This window comes from Papio anubis, unplaced genomic scaffold (genome assembly GCF_008728515.1).
Source record: "Papio anubis isolate 15944 unplaced genomic scaffold, Panubis1.0 scaffold83, whole genome shotgun sequence".
Taxonomy (NCBI): domain Eukaryota; kingdom Metazoa; phylum Chordata; class Mammalia; order Primates; family Cercopithecidae; genus Papio; species Papio anubis.
Genome location: NW_022168525.1, coordinates 174,556 through 195,518, shown reverse-complemented (window position 1 = coordinate 195,518; position 20,963 = coordinate 174,556). Strand labels below are relative to the sequence as shown.

General features: G+C 54.4%; 1 protein-coding gene across 37 annotated transcripts in view; it reads right to left on the bottom strand.

The window, feature by feature from the left end:
- Positions 1-20,963, bottom strand: part of ABLIM2 (actin binding LIM protein family member 2) — a 193,986-nt gene that overhangs the window by 69,562 nt on the left and 103,461 nt on the right. For all 37 annotated transcript variants that reach the window (XM_031662645.1, XM_031662663.1, XM_021938279.2 and 34 more), the window contains 3 exons: positions 18,272-18,330; positions 9,470-9,547; positions 827-973 (listed from right to left, as the gene is read on the bottom strand). In XM_031662645.1, coding sequence (XP_031518505.1) covers positions 827-973; positions 9,470-9,547; positions 18,272-18,330 — 284 coding nt within the window. The remainder of the gene's footprint in view (positions 1-826; positions 974-9,469; positions 9,548-18,271; positions 18,331-20,963) is intronic.

The following is a 20,963-nucleotide window of genomic DNA, read 5'->3' as shown; positions in this document are numbered from 1 at the left end:
CTCGCCTCACACCATCCACATCAAACGTGCTGCCCTGGAGTCTCAGCTCTTGCTTCCCTAGAGGCCCTTGTTGAAGTCTCAAAACGAGAAGGCCCAAGGGAAACGTGTTTGACAGGACTGAGCTTCCCCATCCCGGGGAGCCCCACGCCTGGCGGCACACATGTCAAAAGCACACGCACTCGGGCCAACAGCCTGGCAACGCCTCCTCCTACCCCAGGCAGCCACGGTCATGTTGAAACCTCAGAACCACAAGAGGAAAAGCAAAAACCAACAATGTATTCCACAGGAAATGGACAGAGCAGCTCTAAATAAGAAACCTCTAAGGAGTAAGGAACGCCGTCCACAGGCGTGCCAGGAAATAAATAATCTGCGTTTCAACCAGGCCGGTCACATTGGCTCATGAATTCATGGGGCAGAGGAGCATGGGGCAGAAGCATGGCAGTGAGGGTGGCCAGGGCCAAGAGTCTTCTACAGAGGAAACGCATCTCATGCTTTATGAAAATAATCTAATGCTTAAGAAAATTAGGAGATTTTCACTGAGTTGCTGTCATCTTTGCTACAAATCAGCATGCTTCCTACTTTCTGCTCCAGTTAAGGAGGCTTCCAGGCTCACTCCTTCAGCAATGGCAGCTTTGGGGCCACAGTGCCTTGGGCGTTACTGAAATCGGACATGCAAGTGGCTCTCTGATGGGCATGAAGAGGCTGAGCATGTGGGTGAAGATGGAAGTGGCTCTGGCCCCATGGGACACAGCTAGGGATGACGCCTGTCCTGCAGGGCAGCACTTGGGGGCACAGGTGTCCAGGGCCATGCGGGCAGGGTACATACCTCGCCGTAGCTCTGCCTATCCCCTGCAGAGTGGCTGATGTAAGGTGAGTAGGAGATCATGTCGGGGCGGTCGATGTCATAGATGGCCTTATTTTTAGGAAGGGCTGCCAAGTCCCTGTAGTCCAGGATCTCACCACCAAGCTTGGCCTGAGGGGGGAAAGAGAATTGGGGAGGGGACAGTCAGACCCACATCCCAGAGGGCAGTGCTCCCAAAGCCAGATGCATCCTACAGGACAGTGCCCCCAAAACCAGAGGGCAGTGGCTGTTCAGCAGCCATGAGGAGAGTGCTGGGGTCACAGCACTTCGGGCAGAGTCTGAGCTCACCCCCAGCTCCTGGTATAGGTGAAATGGGGACAGGATCAAAAGCACAGGGAACTCCAGAGCAGGCAGGCCTGGGTCCTGAGGCCCAGCCACAAAAGAGCCAGTAGGCCCTGCGGAAGTGCCTTCTCTAAGCCTCAGTTTCCTTCTGCACAAAGTGAGGGAAATGATCACATACGAAGGCTCTGGGGTCAAGGAGGCCACGCCTGTGATGTGCCTGGCATGGGGTCTGGCAGACTCAGTTCATGGCTTAAACATGTGTACATGCATGCACACGTACAAACACACACACACACATGCAAACACACACACAGGCAAACACATACGCATTCCTTACTATTCATGTGAGATTGGTCCCGGGACCCTTCTCAAATCCCCAAATCCTCAAATGCTCAGGTTGTTAAATAAAATTATGTGGTATTTGCATGTAGCCTGTGCACATCCTCCCATTTGCTTAAAATCATCTTTTGGTGATTTGTAATGCCTAACACAATGCAAATGCTGGGTAAATGGATGCTATGCTGTATTCTTTTATTTGTATAAATAAAATACGGTATTATTTTTATATTATTTTATTTGTATTAACTTTTATTGTTGTTTGCTATTTTTATTGTTTTGTAAGAATATTTTCAATCTGAGGTTGGTTGACTCTGCAGATGTGGAACCCATGGATACAAAGGGCGATGATATATACCTACATATACATGTGCACACATATGCACACACACATGCATGCATACACATGCAGGCACACACATGCACTACACACATATGCACGCATACCCCCACACAGAGAACGTGTCTGTCTGAGACTGTGGAAGTACAGACACCCCCTCACATCCTGGCCCACTCCCACATACTAGCATACATGTGTCCACACCCACGCACTGACACGTGTTCACACATGCAATCACTCCCCAGGCCCACAGCTCACTCACACACATCCAGCACACCCCCCACACCGGCACACACACCTGCACACCCAGACTCACCCACAAATGTGCAGACACACCTGCCCACACGTACTTGCACACAATCACCCCACCACCACCAAGCAAGTTCACATTCACCGCCCCCCATGCCCACACGCACTCACATACATTCACATGCACTCCGGCAGCAAAGCACCTAGCATCTGACAGGCCAGCTGGGACACCCCCTCAGCAGGGTCGGGGGCCCTTCTGTCTTGTCTACCCCTGGCCCACCCTGGCCCGCAGAGGCGCTCCTGCCCTTGCTGAATGAATGTGGAATGCCGGGAGAACCCGTGTCTGCTCAGGCAGGTCCAGCTGGTGCGTGCTGCTCTCCGCTCTGATTCTGCCCAGCCTTCCCCTGCAGTACCCCACTGTGCACTGTGCACACACTCTTGCCCCTGCGTGTCCCCTTCTCCCTGGCTCTGGGCTCTTCAGGAGCTGCCTGGGGCATTTTCCAGCCACAGGTGACTCTGGTAGATTGCTGTTGCTGCTTCTCGATCCAGCCTCAGCCTCCTATGGACACAATGAGCTCTCTACCCCAAGACATGCACTGAGCTGAGCCCTCCATCATCTTCACAAAGCACAATGATGCCAAGAAGGGGCGCTCACAGAAGCTCCTTTTCACAATGTAGAAGCCAGAGCCCAGAGAGGTTGGGTAACTTGCCCAGAGTCACAGAGCCAGGAGGGTGGAGGGTAGGACGTGACCCTGGCTGTCTGACTCCAGAGCCCATGCTCCCCACCACAGCTCTGCCCTTTCCAGGCCTCACTGCCAGGGGAATGCCTCTCAGGCCCAGATGCATCCCAGTGTTCTCAGCTCAAACCTTCCGGGAGCCCGTCCTCGGCTGGACAATGCCAGTCCTCATTATGGCCCCCAAACTTGGCCCTCCTGTTCCTGGCAGCTTCACCCTAAGCTGTCTCTTCCCCATGTCCCCAACTGTGCCAGGTTCAGCCCCCTACTCCAGCTTTCCTGTATTCTTCCGGCTCTGTTAGCCCCCAGCCCACCTCCTCCACGAAGTCTTCCCTGATCACCAGGCTTGAGGTTCTCCTGAGATGTTGGCTCTTGGGGTGAACCCTGTCATTTGCGATGTGCATGAAGAGAATGAAGTTCTGACGTCTCAGACCTGTGGCTGCCCCTTTGGAGCCTGGGGCAGGGTTCAAAAGACCTGAGATCCAATCCTGAGTCAGTCATTTGTAGATCTGATCCTGTAGGATTTTCAGCAATTCCCCTCTGCCTTCCGGGAAATTGGAACTCTGGTGCTTGTTTACCCACTTATCCATGCCACTTGGCACTCAAGTCCTTACAGCTCCCAGTCACCCACAGCCTGGGGGCTTTGCACCTGCTGTTCCCTCTCTGGGACGTGCTCTTCCCACACACCTTCCCTGAGCTCCACCTCTGTTCCTTCCAAACTCAGTGGAGGCCCCCCTGCCCTGAGTTAGTGTTGATCTTCATCTGTTGAGTCATCCTGTATCCCCCCAAGACTGTGGCTCCTGGAGGTCCAGGATTCATTACTGAGTCCCTTGCCCGGCTGTGAGCTTGACAGCGGGCTTGTGAATTGAACGAAAGCCAATCAAGCATTTGCAAAAGTCAGGTGAACTCTCAGCCAGATGCCTGGAGAGGTGAGTGTTGCATCCTCCCTTCCCCACCTCCGTCCCCTCCCAGCAGCGATGATCACAGCATTCATCTGTCCAGCCCCACAGCATAGGGGGCCGCCTTGCCCTGGGTTAGTTCCCACCCTTCCTCAGGCTTCCCTGAACCACCCGGCCCTGACGGCAGGGGTCAGAGAGGGCAGCCTGCAGGATGCCAACAGCCCCTGCCCGACCCCCTAGACAGGTTGCTAAGTAGCCTTGCAGATCCACTTCTCCCCATGCCAAGTCCTTGGGTGGTTGCCATGACAACAGACGGCACTCTCTAATTGGCGGAAGGCCTCTTGAGTATGTGTAAAGGGTTTTTCCTCTTTGCTTTCTTCCCTCCCACACTCCACCCAGCACAATACACACTAATATGGCCACCTACGACAGTATCATTACCATATAACCCAGTCAATGATAACACAGAATGGAAGCACGCTGCTTTTATACTCTGCACTACTGACATGTTGAAATAAAGGTTACAAAATAATATGTTCAGGGTGACTCCATGTTATAAAAATTACACACACACAGAAGCGAGACCTGAAGGGTGCCTCAGAAGCATCGGCAGGGCCACTGTGGCTGGCAGGATGTAAACGCTTTCATTTCCTCTGGTGTGCTGATTACTGTTGGTTTTTTTTTTCATTTTTTAAAATAAATGCAGATTGCCTTTGGAATAAAGAAAAGAGCAGTGAAATAGGTGATGTCCAAAAGCCACGTGGTTTATGGAGGGTCTACCATGTGTGCACGTTTTATCCTGGAAACTAAGATGAACGAGGCCCAGCCCCTGCCCAGCAAGCCCTCACGGTCCGTGGAGGAGATGCAGTCACTTGGTGGATTCTGGTCCATTCCTGTGTACGTGAATGGCAGGGGGAGCTGGTCTCTTCCTGACGGTGAAGGAAAGGGATGCTGCATTTCACAACCACCCACAGCAGGCAGGGCCGGGCAACTGCAACCTGCAAAGCACCACGATGGGGGCATGGAATGGCCCCTTTCTGAGATGGTGGGAGTGCTCAGCACAAAGCAGGGGGCCAGGCACACAGTAGGTTGATGACAGACACCAGCAGAGGTGAGATGAAAAGCAGGGCAGGCCAGGTGCGGTAGGTGGCTCACACCCGTACTCTCAGCACTTTGGGAGGCCAAGGCAGGTGGGTCACCTGAGGCCAGGAGTTTGAGACCAGCCCGGCCAACATGGTGAGACCCCTCTACTAAAAATACAAAAGTTAGCCAGGCATGGTGGCATGTGCCTGTAATCCCAGTGACTTGGGACCCTGAGGCAGGAGAATTGCTTGAACCTGGGAGGCGGAGGTTGCAGTGAGCCAAGATTGTGCCACTGCACTCCAGCCTGGGCAACAGAGGAGACTCCGTCAAAAAAAAAAAAAAGAAAAAAAAGAAAAAAAGAAAAGTGGGACACAACCCTGGGATAAGGAGGGCTTGCCCACCAAATCACATCATCTCGGTGAAGAGCCAGACTGTGTGCACTGCCCACTCATGTGGCACCAACCCCAAGGTGGGAGAGAGAGCAGGGCTGCCCTGGCTTCTGGCCTGTGTGACCCCTGGGAGGGCTGGGATGCAGCCAGGCTGGGTGCTGACCATGGTACTTGGAGCACGTGCCAGAATTAGGAGCATGTGTCCTTGGATTATGGCTCCACCACTTAGAGGCTGCAAAGTCAGCGCATATCTCAGAGTGGCATCAGCAACGTGGCATCAGCAACGTGGGCACACTGATGGCAGGTCCCTGGACAGCTCTGAGGCCAAGAGGAGGCAGCATGGCACTCCACGCATTCTCTCTTGTGTCAAACTAAGGGCTGGGAGACTGGATCAATTTATTCGAGGCCTTCTGTTTAAAACTGGAATTGTGAGCACACCTACTTGGCCAAGCAGGAAGTCCATCAAAGCAGAGACACAGTGCACCAGGCTGCAGTCAACCTGGGTTAAGTGCACGCCCCGCTGGTGCAGAAATTCTTCACCCAAGCCGGGCGCGGTGGCGCGCGCCTGTAGTCCCAGCTACTCGGGAGGCTGAGGCAGGAGAATGGCATGAACCCGGGAGGCGGAGCTTGCAGTGAGCTGAGATCCGGCCACTGCACTCCAGCCTGGGCGGCAGAGCAAGACTCCGTCTCAAAAAAAAAAGAAATTCTTCACCCACCAACATCCTGCCCCGTCCCTTGGCAGGCGTCCCACCTGAAACCCGCACTTGGGTCTGCCCCGATCTCTCCTGTGGACAGAAACCCCTTCCCCTACCCAGAACCGGGATGCCATCCGGCCTGGCTGGGTCCCCAGGGCTCCACAGGGAGCTTGTGTTCGCCCATGTGCTGCCTGATGCAAGAAGAAAGGAGCCACCATGGCTGTTCACAACACTGAGCAGTGGGGTCTCCTGGAAAAACCCAAGTCTCAGAGTCATGGAGACCTGTGGGCTCCAAGCCCAGCTCTGCCTTGAAAAAGTGCTGCATGGCCTTGAAAGCGGGACCATGACAACAGAGGCTGCTGTCACTGCTTACTGAGTGCACACACAGTCACTACCACCCCACGCCCCTTGCAAATGCCAGTTTGTTAAAAAAAAAAAAGAGCTCATATTTAATGAGCAGTTATTATGTGCCACGCAGGTTCCAACAACAACAACAACAACAGCAGCAACAACAGCAACAGCAACAGCAACAGCAACAGCTACCATAAATGAGCGCTTAGTAGGCACCAAGCCAGATGCCGAGTACTTTGCACATGTTGGGGCTCAGAAAACAATACCCCAAAGTACAGAGCCCCAGCTTGCTGAGGACTTTGACCTAAGGGAGAGTGGAAGGCCTCGGAAGCAGGGTCTCTCTGACCGCCTCCTGCCCTTCTGTCTCTCACCCGCTTCCTTCCCGCCCCCGCTGAAGTGACCCATAGAAACCAGAGTTCCTCTTCCCCAAGGCAGGTCATAGAAACTAGAAGCTCCTCCCCAAAGCCAGCCATGAAGCCTAGAAACATGAGTCTAACCTTTCCCTCATTCTGTGCACGACCTGGCCATGGAGACGTTCTCTGACCTAGCTTGCCTGAGGGTGGGTCCTAAGACCCCCCGCCCTATACCTGGAGGAAGAAGGGCTCCCCAGAGAGGAGAAGCATCTGAGCGGACGGCCCTACTGTTTCCCCACTCGGTCTATTCCCACCAGATCACACACTTTTTGTCCAGTCACGTTTCTACATGGCCATCCAGTTATCATCCAATCTAAGCATAAAAATAGGCCGGGCGCGGTGGCTCACGCCTGTAACCCCAGCACTGTGGGAGACCGAAGCGAGTGGATCACCTGAGGTCAGGAGTTTGAGACCAGCCTAACCAACATGGAGAAACCCCATCTCTAGTAAAAATACAAAATTAGCTGGGTGTGGTGGCGCATGCCTATAATCCTAGCTACTTGAGAGGCTGAGGCAGGAGAACTGCCTAAACCCAGGGAGTGGAGGTTGCAGTGAGCTGAAATCGAGCCATGGCACTCCAGCCTAGGCAAGAGTGAAACTCCATCTCAAAAAAAAAAAAAAAAAAAAAAAAAGAAGAGGGTTGGCCAGGCATGGTGACTCACACCTGTAATCCCAGCACTTTGGGAGGCTGAGACAGGTGGATTGCTTGAGGCCAGGAGTTCAACACCAGCCTGGGCAACATAAAAGTATCTCATCTCAACAAAAAATGCAAAAACTAGCCAGGTGTGATGGTGCGTGCCTGTAGTCCCAGCTACTCAGAAGGCTGAGGTGGGAGGATCGCCTGAGCCCGGGAGGTTGAGGCTGCCGTGAGCCATGATCTCACCATTGCACTCCGGCCTGGGCGAGAGAGCGAGACCTTGTCTCTAAACCAAAATTAAAAAGGATAGTCCTCCCTGGGTCTTTGCACCTTTGTTTCTGAAGGCTCTTGTGTCACCTAAAACTTTGATTAAATACATTTTCTCTTGTGAACTTGTCTCTTGTTATAGGAGTGTTAGCTGTGACCCTTTCAACGGGTGAGGAAACAGACCACACTTTTGTGCCCCTACACAAACATGATCTCATTCACAGGATAACTGTCATAACCATTATTCATGAGGATGCTGATGGTATTATGGGCTGACCTGTGTCTCCCCGAATTCCCATGTCGGTAAAATCCGAACCCACAGGATCTCAGGTGACTGCATTTGGAGGCAGGGCCTTAAAAGAGGTCATCAAGTTAAAATGAGGCTGTTAGGGTGGGTCCAATCCAATCTGCCTGCTGTCCTCATGGGAAGAAATCAGGACCCGGATGCACACAGACGACCCGTGAGGATGCAAGGAGAGGACGGACACCTGCGGGCCAGGGATGGGGAGACCAACCCTGCCGACTCCTTGATCCTGGGTTTCCAGGCTCTGGAACTTTGAGACAATTTATTTCCGTTGTTCAAGCCCCCGGGAGGTCGACACAGATGATGGTAATGGTAATGGCAGTGAGCATCTCCCACAGCCTTCTTCTGGGCAGGCGCTGTGCTCACTGTCACCCAGGCAGTGCCTCAGTGAGCCCTGGACCGAAGGTACCCGGGGGTCTCCACGGCTTACCGAGGCACTCCCAGAGGCACCAGGTGGGTAGCACCTCGTCCAGGGCACGCAGCCAACCTGGTGCCTTCATGTACCCGCCTAAGCTTTGGAGTGCACGTCCCAAGGGCCACAGTGCCACTCACCCTCCAGGCCAGCAGTGCATCACGGTAACTGAGGACTCGTGTGCTCCTCAGGGACACTGTCAGGATTAAGGTCAGGAAGGACCCTGTGTCCAACCACTACGAGGGAGGAGGGCAGAAAAGAAGCACAGCAGGGAGCGGATCCAATACATTGTCTCAAAGTTCCAGAGCCTGGAAACCCAGCGGATCCAGCCTCTGCTGAGGCAGACAGAACCCAGGTCCTGGCCTGGTGGGGACGGGGAGGGGAGAAGGGGCTTGTCCCACGTCACCAGCCATTCCAGTGCTGGGTTCTGGTGCAGGGGCAGCCTACGCAGCAGTCCTGGGTGGCCCCTGGTTACCACCGCATCAGCTATCCCTCACCTGGTGCTGCGGGTCCTCGCCTAGATAAGGAATTTTGGTATTTACACAGCAATATTAGCAAATAATAGTAACAATAATCTCCCATCTCGAATCCCACCACCCAGAGGAAATTTCTGGTAACGACTTGTCAAAATGTTTTCGATCATTTTTATATTTGTGTGTGCTTATGGAAGCATGTGAGGCGCGCACACGCATACACACACACACACACACACACACACACACAGTCTCTCTCTCTCTCTAACGAAAACGGGATCACATAATTTACATCACCCTTAGCGTGCTTCTTTTAGGGAGGCGTCGGGAGCACGTGCGTGCTGGTCTACACAGATCTGGTCCATGGTTTGCAAAACCTGCAGGGTCCGCCTGGGTGCCTGGCAAGCCCTGACTGTCGGCCGTTGATGTGACATGTTTGCGCCACTATAAACAGCAGCTGTGTACACACCACCGTGTGGCTCTTGTCACCAGATAATTGGGGAGAGGTTCCCAGGGGAATTGCCAGGTCAAACAAACATTCTGTGTTTCAGGTTTTCAGTCAAACTCATAAAGCCTGTACCGACCTCCACCCCGAAGCAGGGACAAGAGCAATGGCCGTACCTCGGGCCCCAGATGACAGCTCTCAGGGAGCTCTTTTAGGGGCAGGCTCAGCCATGGCCACCGGGCCCCCCTTCTCTTTCCACCCTCCCACTGCCGTCCCCATAAAAAAGGCCCCGACTTACATAAATCACACGGCTCGGAGACCCTGAGGTGCTGGAAGCAGGGACAGAAATGATGCTCTCTGAAGAAGTTCTGGTTTCCTGAGAAAGGAGAGAGGAAGAGATTGAAGCCAGGTACCAACATTCGGGGCCTCCAGAGGCGACTGTCAGGTGTTCCACTCCAGCAGCCACGCCAGTGCACTGGGGTGTTTCTTTAAAGTTGGGGCTGGGTCGGGCGCCGTAGCTCACGCCTGCAATCCCAGCACTTTGGGAGGCGGAGGTGGGCAGATCACGAGGTCAGGAGTTCGAGATCAGCCTGACCAACATGGTGAAACCCCGTCTCTACTAAAAATACAAAAATTAGCTGGGTGTGGTAGCAAGTATCTGTAATCCCAGCTACTCAGGAAGCTGAGGCAGGAGCATCGCTTGCACCCGGGAGGCAGAGCTCAGTGAGCTGAGATCGTGCCACTGTACTCCAGTCTGGGTGACAGAGAGAGACTCCATCTCAATAAATAAACAGATAAATAAATAAATAAATAAAGTTGGGGCTGAAGGAATTCTTAGAATAAACCCACAGGCTTGGCTGAATGACTGAAAAGCTAGCATCAGACAGATGCGGCGGGCCACGTGGGACCAGAGTGACACACAGGCCAAGCCGTTCTGCAAACTCCAGCTATGCTCAGAGACGTCATTTTCCACCAGGATTATGGGGACTCGCTGCAGCTTAGTCCACTGGCCCAGGTTCCTGGGAACATGGGACCATCTTGGTCACCCCCAAGACCCTCTCTAGCTTGGCCCCCAGCTCTGTTCTCCATGCCCTCTGACCCTCCCACGGTCCCCCAAGGCTGTCTTAGCTCAAAGAGCACCTGCTCCCACCTGACACACAACTTGGAAATGACCGTTTGGAGGCCCCTGGCAGCCACTCTCTTCACCGCACCTCTGGGCTTGTCCTGGCCTTTTTGCTGCCGTAACCCAGGGAGCTGTGTCCTCCTTACATGCTTGCTGCTGTCTGGTCCACTCCTCCCTCCCAGACTACACCTGCTGTGTCCCCTGGGCTGATGGTTTTCATGACTGTCCTGCCTCTTCCCCCACCTCAGCCCCTTCCAGCCCTGTGGACACGCTCCTTCTGTGGTCCCCACACCCCTGGCTGCACCTGCTGTCTCTCCCCACCTGCAGGGAAGGGGTCTCTCCTGGTTCAGCCCTCACTCCTGGGCCACCTGCCTGGCCTTCCCCACGCCTCCTATTCACCCTGTCCAAAAGGAGTCCATCTCCACAGAAGCCTCCCCAGCCCTCAGCAGCCGAGAGCTCAGCCCTCACTCTCCCCACGGCCCCCACGTCCTCTGTTGCATCGATGGTTTCCCACCCCGACCACAGCCCCCACTGCAGCTCCCTCCTCTCTCATTTTCTGAGCAGACCCTTTTCTTGCCACCCCCAACAATTCTGTCCCGCCCATCTCAGGGGTCCATCCATGCAGCGGTGCCTGCAGCCCGGGAGGCACCACAGTGGATGGGCTGATCTGTGACAACATTCGTAGGTTGAATCCTAACCCCCAGGACCTCAGAATGTGGCTGTATTTGGAGACAGCGTTTTTAAAAGGTCACTAGGATGGGCCCTAATCCATTATGCCTGGGGTTTCTACAAGCAGAGATCAGGACACAGACACACAGAGGGAGGCCACATGGAGGCGCAGGCAGCATCTACGAGCCAACGAGGGAGAAACCACCCCAGCTAACGCTGTGATCCTGGCCTTTTGGGCTCCAGAGCTGTGGGAAGGTGGGTTTCTGCTGTGCAAGCCGCCCAGGCCAGGTGCGTTTATCGGGGAAGCCCCAGCTGCCTGACTCAGGCTGGGCACGATGCGGCGGCTGGCGTGGGTGACAACCAGCGCCTCCTACACTCAGCGCACACCAACGAGGATGGGCAACACCAGCGCGGGACGTGGGGCCACGTGCAGCAGCGGGAGGACAACCCTGTGAGGCATGCGGGTGGTGCCCGGGCAACCCTGAGTGCAAACTTGATTCTGCATCTAGAAAGGAAGGAGAGGAGGGAGTGGGCATGACACTCCACCGCCTGTCTGCCACCTCTGCACTTGCCCCGCTCAACTGGCCCAGTTCCTCTCTATGCCCCGTGTCTCCTCATATCCTAAGCTTGGCAGCTGCCGCCGCCTCTGCCGCCTCCTCCTCTAGGAGGTCTGCCTAGCTTCCTTGGGCCTCCCTTAGGCCTGGGGCTACATGCCAGGTGGGCATCAACTCTGGGGTCTGCCTGCCCCCTGGGACCACAGATTTCTGCAGGCTGGCAAGGGTTGGGTCCTCAGTCATGCCCAGGATGGCCCAACACCACCTGCTGTTTGCAAAGTGGACAGTCCACTGTTCCTGGGCCAGGTCGAACATTTTACAGGCCACGATGACGGCTGCATACATTTTATATGAATACATCGAAACACCCTTTGAGTCTCAGCGTCCTTCTCCATCCCCCGGCACCGCTTCCCTGAGAGGTTTTCCGTTTCTGAGGATTAGATCAGGGATGAGGCACGTGAGGTGCTTAGCACTGAAAAATTCTCTCCACTATTATTTCAGCTCAAGGTGGGCGCAGGAGATGACCTTGACAGAGAACCGTCTTCTCTGCAAAGCAGACGAACATTGGGTGTTTTAGAAGAAAGATTCCCTTAAGCTGAGCACACCAACAGCAGCGCAAGAAAGTCTCGCAGGCTCTGGAGGAATGTTTCACAGCCTCCAACTGTGCCTTGGTACAAATGGGAGGGAGGGAGTGTTGGCCGGTTTCAGCACCGGGCCAGGGGTGGGGATTGCTCTCTGCATGTTTGAGGGAATTGGGCGGGGCAGCCAGGTCACTGTCTTCATTCCCCTCCCTGGGCTCAGTCTCCAGCTCTGTGATGGGTGGGGAGGAGTCAGAAGGGAGCTGAGTAGGTCTGATTTTCCCCAGTGGGAGGAGGCTGGAGCTTTTTCTGACTTTCTCCCTACCCAACTCCACTCGCACAAAGGTGCTTGGCAATGGAACTCAACATCCGTATGTTCTCCCAGGCCCCAGTACAAGCGCCTTGTTCAGACCCACAGAGATGGAAGGGCTGGGAGCTCACCTGGCTCCAATCCCCACCAGCTTTGCCTGGCCCCAGGGAGGCAGCTGTCCTTCTATAGCCACTGGGGAGGCCTGTCATTAGGGTCACATGGTCTGACCCCTCTCATCTCCATGTGAAAGCTGAGGGGCTGAGGCTCAGAGAGGGCTAGTGACTTGCACCAGGTCACACAGCTGGGAGGAGGCAGAGCAGAACTCCAATGCCAAGCCTTGCTCTACTGCTCTTGGCCACCGCTGAGAATTGCCAGGACCGTCTCGCTCCCATTCAGCTGGAACGGCCCTATGTTTGGTCTCAAGAAGCCTGTTTCCTTCTTCCTCAACGGCCCCCACAGTCTCCAGCTTCCTCCTGGGCTCCCACCCACAGTAGCCATCATGGAGGCCTCTGTGCACGGGGGAGGCCTCACTCTTAACTTTTCCAAAGGAGACCCACCTTGGAAACCCACAGCCTAAGGGACCAGCCTGGCCAGTCCAGGCTTCCTCCACTGAAGTCACCCAGCCCCTGGCCAGAGCAGGGACCCCTCTGAGCTGAGCTGTCCCTGTGGCCACCTTCATTGTTCTTGGGGGTTACCTTGGGCTACTCACAGGCACAGGGCCACCCCCTTCCCACCCCAGGGTCCTGAAACCCACGTTCAGTCCCCTGAAGATCACTGGCTTCTCAGACACACCACCCAGAGCCAGAACCAGACTAGGCCATCAGCCACAGCTCCAGGAAGCCACCTGTGACCACCGCCAGCTGGGCCTGGGCCCCTCTCGGTCACAGCACCTCTGAGCATCCTGCACATCATGCCTGCCCATCCACATCTGTCTCCCCCACCAGACGGGGGCTCCTTGGGGGCAGGGACCCCTCAGGTCTTATTCACCTCTCTGTTCACAGTGCCCAATCCCAGAGCGCACACGGTAGGTGCTTCGTGGCTTGTGTGTCAAATGACCATATGATCAAACGCCCGAGGCAGGCGGCACTGGGGACAGGGCAGCTAAGACCACATCCTTCTCACCTCCGCTGAGCACCCTGGCCAGATGCCAGGGACGTCTGACTTGCCGTCTGTAAACCAAAAATTAAATGCTAGGGCTCCCCGGCCATCTCAATGGACTCTATCCAGTTGGCCAGGGCACCCCAAAGTTAACCTAGAAGACTAGATCTGGCCATGATGGGAAGCAGGGTTCAGACAGGCCTCACTATGCCTGCCTCCCTTTGGAATTCAGGAAAAGCCCACCAGCATTTAACATCAACACAGACCTTAAGTCTGATGAGAAACATTTACAGTCTATTCTCTCTGAAGCCTGCTACCTGGAGGCTTCATCTGCATGACGAAACCTTAGACGCCACAAAGAGACATTCCTTTCTCTAGATATTAGCTCTTTCAACCAACTGCCAATCAGAACATTTTATGTTTATTTTTTGAGACAGGGTCTCACTCTGTTGCCCAGGCTGGAGTGCAATGCCACAATCTCGACTCACTGCAACCTCCGCCTCCCATCTCAAGCGATTCTTGTGCCTCAGCCACCTGAATAGATGAAATTACAAGCACGTGCCACCATGCCTGGCTAAGTTTTGTATTTTTGGTAGAGAGCAGGTTTCACCATGTTGGCCAGGCTGGTCTCGAACTCCTGACCTCAAATGATCCACCCACCTCAGCCTCCTAAGGTGCTGGGATTACAGGTGTGAGCCACTGTGCACAGTTAATCAGAATGTTTTAAAATCTATCTATAACCTGGAAGCCCCTGCTTTGAGTTGTCCCACTTTCTGGACCAAACCGATGTCAATCTTACATGTATTCTGACTGATGTCTCATGTCTTCCTGACAGGTATAAAATCAAGCTGCATCCCAAACACCTTGGGGGCCTGTTCTCAGGGTCACACGAGGGCTGTGTCATGGGACATGGTCACTCATATTTGACTCAGAATGAATCTCTTCCAGTACTTTACAGTTTCCCTCTTTCCGTGGACAGGTCCTTGTCCTCGGAGAGCTCCCATCCCCATGGTGCGGAAGGGGCAGCCATGCAATCAGGGCCACCTTCCAGGCTGTGGAGAACAGTGAGTGCTCCCTCCTCCCTACTGCAACCTTGCCTGGGGCAAGGGGCTCAGAGGTCGGCCTCTTGCTGAAAAGCAACCCTGAGGTAGGGACGGACTGGCTAGAGGGGTTAGGACCGGGAGTCACTTCTCTTGGACTAGCAGGTAGCATGGAGAAGCCACTTCCGGCTGGGTGTCGAGTTTCCAAGAGCAAGTGAGGTCGATGCCCCCAGGAGTGGTCCAGGCCCGCCTGCCTTCTGTATACTCTCTCCTTAACTGGTTTGCGCCGGACGGAACAACACAGAGCAGGATGGCTCTCCCTCCCACCCCCAGGCCAGGAAGCGCCAGGCCCTCCGGGACAATCAGCTCCAAGGGGACCTGAGATGTGTACAGTATGAGAACCATTAAGCCGGGAGCCATGCCAGTCCCTGGACTCGGTGCTAAGAGGCCAACCGTTCTCAGGCTGCGCCGCCCCCATGTGTTGGCAGAGGCCAACTAGCCCTCTGTTAAAAATAACTGCTTCAAAAGCAACTGCAAACAGAACCCAGGAAACAAGGACGTCTGAACAGGCCCCCGAGCACAAGGACTCCTTCCTCGTCTGCTGGCAGCATCGGTGGTTAAGTGACCCCCGCCCATTAGACCAGTGACCCGGAGGTCAGCACGGGCTGGCATTAGTGTGGGGGGTGGCCTGGCCAGAGTCAGGCCTCCTGTAGGTCCCACGGCCAGTTCCACAGCAGGGCCAGACCTGGGAGCTGGAGCCAGCCGCCCCCCACCCCGCCCTTGAGGGGACCTGGCTGTGGTCGCGGAGCTCCCTTTTCCAGCCCTGGTCAGTCTCAGTGTGGTAGGAGTTATTAAAAAATTATTTTAAGGGCCAGGCACGGTGGCTCACGCCTGTAATCCTAGCACTTTGGGAGGCTGAGCCGGGTGGATCATGAGGTCAAGAGATCGTGACCATCCTGGCCAACATAATGAAACCCCGTCTCTATTTAAAAAAAAAAATACAAAAATTAGCTGGGCATGGTGGCACGCAACTGTAGTCCCAGCTACTCGGGAGGCTGAGGCTGAAGAATTACTTGAACCCGAGAGGCAGAGGTTGCAGTGAGCCGAGATTGCGCCACTGCACTCCAGCTTGGTGACAGAGCAAGACTCCGTCTCAAAAAAAAAAAAAAAGACAGAAATTATTTTAGGCAGATAGAAAGGAAAAGGGGTCCTTGGGAAGTTTTCGTTTTCAAAGCAGTTCTTAGAGTCAGGCTGGCATCCTTTGATACGCAAAGGCAGGCCACTAGAAACCGGGTCCACCTAAACATGGTGATTCCTGCAGCCTTCTTGCCCTTGCCCCACGTGTTCCTGGCAGTGGGGCCACCCTCACATATCCCCATGTATGTAGAACATCATGGCGCCCTGCATTTGCATATTAAAAGGCTAGGGTGGGAGGGGCCAGCTTTTCCATGCCTACGTGAATGACATGCCTGGTCAAACCAACCCCTGAGCCCTGTTGAACCTCTATATATACCTGGCTGGTGTCCACCCCACTTGGGGTTCCTTCCCTTGGCTTTGGGGCCCCCCTCCCTCTTTCTCTGGACCAGGGAACCTCTTCCTTCTTTCTTGCCTATTAAACTCTCCACTCCTTAAAACTACTCCACGTGTGTCTGCGTTGTTTTTCTAATTCAACTTGAGACGAAGACCCTGGTGTTCCTCCACTCATCGGAGCCGCATCATCAGGAGACAGGGTGGTGTCCCGATGCACACATGCAAGCCACAGTGTGGTCTGGTGGCCTCGGCAAGAGAGGCTCCCCCGCTCAGGTCCCTTCCACAGGCCTTCTGTGGGCATGGAAGGATCTCACAAATGATGTCGGCCCTGTGGTCACTTCAGAGTCACACACCATGGCTTGCTGAGGGAAGGGCTGCTGCCTTGCTCATCTCTGAGACCCAGGGCAACCTTGGGGTAGCTTGTAGAATGAATCATGGACTGCAGACACCATCTGAGAGGACGACGAAATTCATAATGTGCCAGCTAGCTGCTGCCATCCTGGCCAAGCTCACAGCGGGATTTCATCGCATGACTCTTCTGCCACCATGGAAGGCAGAAAAGGGTAGATTTCCCTTGGGGCCCCTCCCCTGCCCAAAGCAGAGCTGCTAGGAGAGCATCAGGGACACAGGTGGGAAGCCAGGGCCCCTGCTTGCCCCTGTGCGGGCCTCCAGCCCTGCCTGCTCTGCTGGCAGCAGGGGAACTGCCCTTCCAGGAGAAGTCCGGATGCCGGGCATCCTGCAGCTTCACTCAGACGGGCCTCTGTGTGAACGCTGTCCTGAACGCCATCAGACACTCTGAATGTCCCACTCTGTTCCCTGCAGGCACAGCTGCTCAAACAAGAGCCACACCTGCCGCTATAGGACATCAGAGTCGCTCAGGACCCCCAAGGTAGCCTGCTTGGTGGACTGGATGAGGCCTCCAGGACACCCCACATTCCGGAGGAAATGGGAGGCCAGGGGTTGCTGAGATCCACAGCAGGAGCAGAATGAGGACATGGCCTGACCTGTGGGCCTTAGGGGTGTCCTCAGGTCCTGGACCACCAGTCAGATGGGGCCATAGACCACCCTCGGGTCCCAGACCACCAGCCAGATGGGGCCTGCCCCAAATCACTAAGCTAAAGGGAAAAGTCCAGCTGGGAACTGCTTAGGGCCAACCTGCCTCCCATTCTATTCAAAGTCACTCCTCTGCTCACTGAGATAAATGCAGATCTGATTCCTCCTTTCAGAACTCCGAAGAATGCAATCACTTGTCTCCTATCTACCTAGGACCTGGAAGCCCCTCCATGCTTTGAGTCATCCTGCCTTTGCTTCGAGCTGTCCCGCCTTTCCAGACTGAACCAATGTTCATCTTACATATGTTAATTGACATCTCATGTCTCCCTAAAATGTATAAAACCAAGCTGTGCTCTGACCACCTTGGACACATGTCGTCAGGACCTCCTGAGGCTGTGTCACGGGTGTGCATCCTCAACCTTGGCAAAATAAACTTTCTAAATTAACTGAGACCTGTCTCAGATTTTTGGGGTTCACAGACGTGAGGGTGGTCTTGGGGACTGTTTGGGGCCCCCAACACTGTCGTCGTCCGCCAATTTTCACGGCCATTGGAGTTCATCAAGTGAGTGAAAAGGTCAGCAGGACAGTCCACAAAGGCTCTTAGATGCCTCTTTGCTGTGTGCACTCCAAAATTCGTGTGTTGGAAACTTGGTGTCCCTTGTGACGGTGTTGGAGGTTAGGCCTTTGGGAAGTGACTGTTCATGAGGGCTCTGCCTTCCTGAATGGATTGATGCTGTTACTGTGGGAGTGGGTTAGTTATCTTGGGAGTTTGACCCCCTTTTTCCTCTTTGTTCATGAGCTCTCACCCTGTCTCCCCCTCCTGCCATGGGACGGCTCTCACCAGATGCCGCACCACGCTCCTGGATTTCCCCTCCTCCAGAACCATGAGCCGAATCAACTTATTTTTAAATAGATTACCTAGCCTGTGTATCCATAGAAAACAAAGATGCCCTTGTTCCCCCTGTAGTATTGCTCAGCTGTCTACCTGTTTACCCTCCCCACCTCCTAAGCCTCACTGCCCCCATCCTGTAGCCTGTGGGACTGGACAACGAGCCTGTAGAACCTGGTCAGTGTCCTCTTAGCTGTACAGAGATTGTGCAGGAGCAGTGAAGAGTACATCAGAGACACCAGGAAATGCCACCAACCTTGTTTCTGTCTTCAGTTCTGGCTGCTTGTCGACACGCCGGATGCCAGATGGAGGAACCTGTTGACAAATTCCCAAGAGGGAAATGATTAGAGTTATTTTCCACGTTGCAGGGGCCTGTGTGGAAACACAGAAGAGGGAGCAGGACATGTACAGACGTGCACTCGGACTCCGCCCTTCAAGCGTCCCTGAGCATCCTCTCTGTGCTGGAGTTAGTGCCGGGCAGTGGGTACCTAGATCCCAGTCCCCGCCCCCAGGGGCTCACAGCCCAGTTGTGGGATGGAGGCAGGAAATAAACAGGGAAATGGCTGCTGTGCACAACTGCTCCCACAGGAGGAGGCGTAGGGTCTTGAGGAACCTGGGGGGCAGGTGGAAGATTCTTCTCTGAGGAGGGGGTGTTTGAAGGGGTTTCAAGTCCCTGGCTAGGATGTAGGATTGACTGCCTGCATGTTGAGGGCAATGGCTGGGCCCACCTGCAGAGACAGCTGGGGCTGCAACCTGGGTGGGAGCCAGCCTTGGGGAGGAGGACTTGGGGGCAGGGCTCTAAGCTGAGAGGTGGGAAGAGCGAACCTCAGCTGGGAAGTGGGCCTGCTCCTTAGGGTATGGGGTGAAGAACAGGTGTGTTCAGTGGGAGCTGGGCACAATGCTCAAACACTGGCCCCACCCTGTCACTAATTTACTCAATCTCTGTGGCTTCTTGTGCCTCAGTTTCTCTGTCAGCTCTGCCCAGCCACCCATGTCAACAGCCACTACCATCAACATAACAAGGTCACCCAGCACCAAGTGCCCCCAACATCCCTGGCACTCTGGTCTCTTCTAATTCAACCTCAAACTGCCCCAAGTCTTTGGTTTTCCTTTTTATTTTATTTTTTCCACCTAAGAATGAGCTAATACGAATTCTACCTTGTCAGGTCACTGGATGAATTTAATAAAATTTAAGTAGAGTACAGCCATCAGAAAAAGCCAGAGTTGTTGTATATAAATGTTAGTTGCATTAGTGCAACCCTTCTCGTGCATGAGGGACTCAGTGACTGTCAGCTCTCCCTGCCCACCTTCCATCCTTCAGAACCTGGGGCACTTGCACCTCCTAAATTTCTGGAGTCCCCAGCCTGACCTACACCTCACATGTGCTGGCACTGCTGGGCCACACACCCAGCTCACCACCACACGACTGGCACCGCGCTCACACACCCAGCCTGACCCGCCGCCCCCGCGACGGACTGGCACCGCGCTCACACACCCAGCCTGACCCGCCGCCCCCGCGACGGACTGGCACCGCGCTCACACACCCAGCCTGACCCGCCGCCCCCGCGACGGACTGGCACCGCGCTCAAGCACCCAGCCTGACCCGCCGCCCCCGCGATGGGCTGGCACTGCACTCACACACCCAGTCTGACCCGCCGCCCCCACGATGGGCTGGCACTGCGCTCACACACCCAGCCTGAACTGCTACCCCCTGCGACGGACTGGCAACGCGCTCACACACCCTCTGCTAGATGCATGGCTGCGTCTCCATCTCTCACCTGCCACTCCCACGAAGGTGAAGGCTGCAGCCAACTCGTGTATCCCACAAACAAGACATACAGGCTAGCACATGGTAGGGGCTGAAAACTGTGTGTGCAATGAAGGAACTTATCGCATCTCCTGCCTGCAAAGCCCTCGGGGTCACGTAGATTTCATGGTGGCTCCTTTCTGAGGACACAGCAGCAACTCGGAGCTCTGAGAGATGGTGACTGGGTTACATGCGTGAATGCATAGAAAACATTTCTTGTTTATAAATTAAAAAAAATATATATGGCCATAAACGTAATAGGGCTGGGCGAGGTGACTCACGCCTATGATCCCAGCACTTTGGAAGGCCGAGGTGGGTGGATCACCTGAGGTCAGGAGTTCAAGACCAGCCTGGCCAACATGGCGAAACCCCATGTCTATTAAAAATATAAAAATTAGACAGGCGTTGTGGGGGGCACCTGTAATCCCAGCTATCTGGGAGGCTGAGGCAGGAGAATCGCTTGAACCCTGGAGGCAGAGGTTGCAGTGAGCCAAGATTGTACCACTGTACTCCAGCCCGGGCAACAAAGAGAGACTCTGTCTCAAAAAAAAAAGTAATAGATGTCTCTTATTAAAAGTTATAGAAATCGGCCGGGCGCGGTGGCTCAAGCCTGTAATCCCAGCACTTTGGGAGGCTGAGACGGGTGGATCACAAGGTCAGGAGATCGAGACCATCCTGGCTAACATGGTGAAACCCCGTCTCTACTAAAAATACAAAAAAACTAGCCGGGCGAGGTGGCGGGCGCCTGTAGTCCCAGCTACTCGGGAGGCCGAGGCAGGAGAATGGCGTAAACCCGGGAGGCAGAGCTTGCAGTGAGCTGAGATCCGGCCACTGCACTCCAGCCTGGGCGACAGAGCAAGACTCCGTCTCAAAAAAAAAAAAAAAAGTTATAGAAATCATTAAAAAAGTGTAAATGAAATCAAAATAATTTCTAATCTATCACTCGCTTTTTGTTGGCTGCCTTCTAGTATAGGTGTACCTACAAATGGAAGGGGTTTAGTGTACTTACACAATCTTTCTTTCTTTTTTTTTTTTTTTTGAGACAGGGTCTCACTCTGTCACCCAGCCTGCATGCAGTGGTGCAAACACAGCTCACTGCAGCCCCCACCTCCTGGGCTCAAGCAATCCTCCTGCCTCAGCC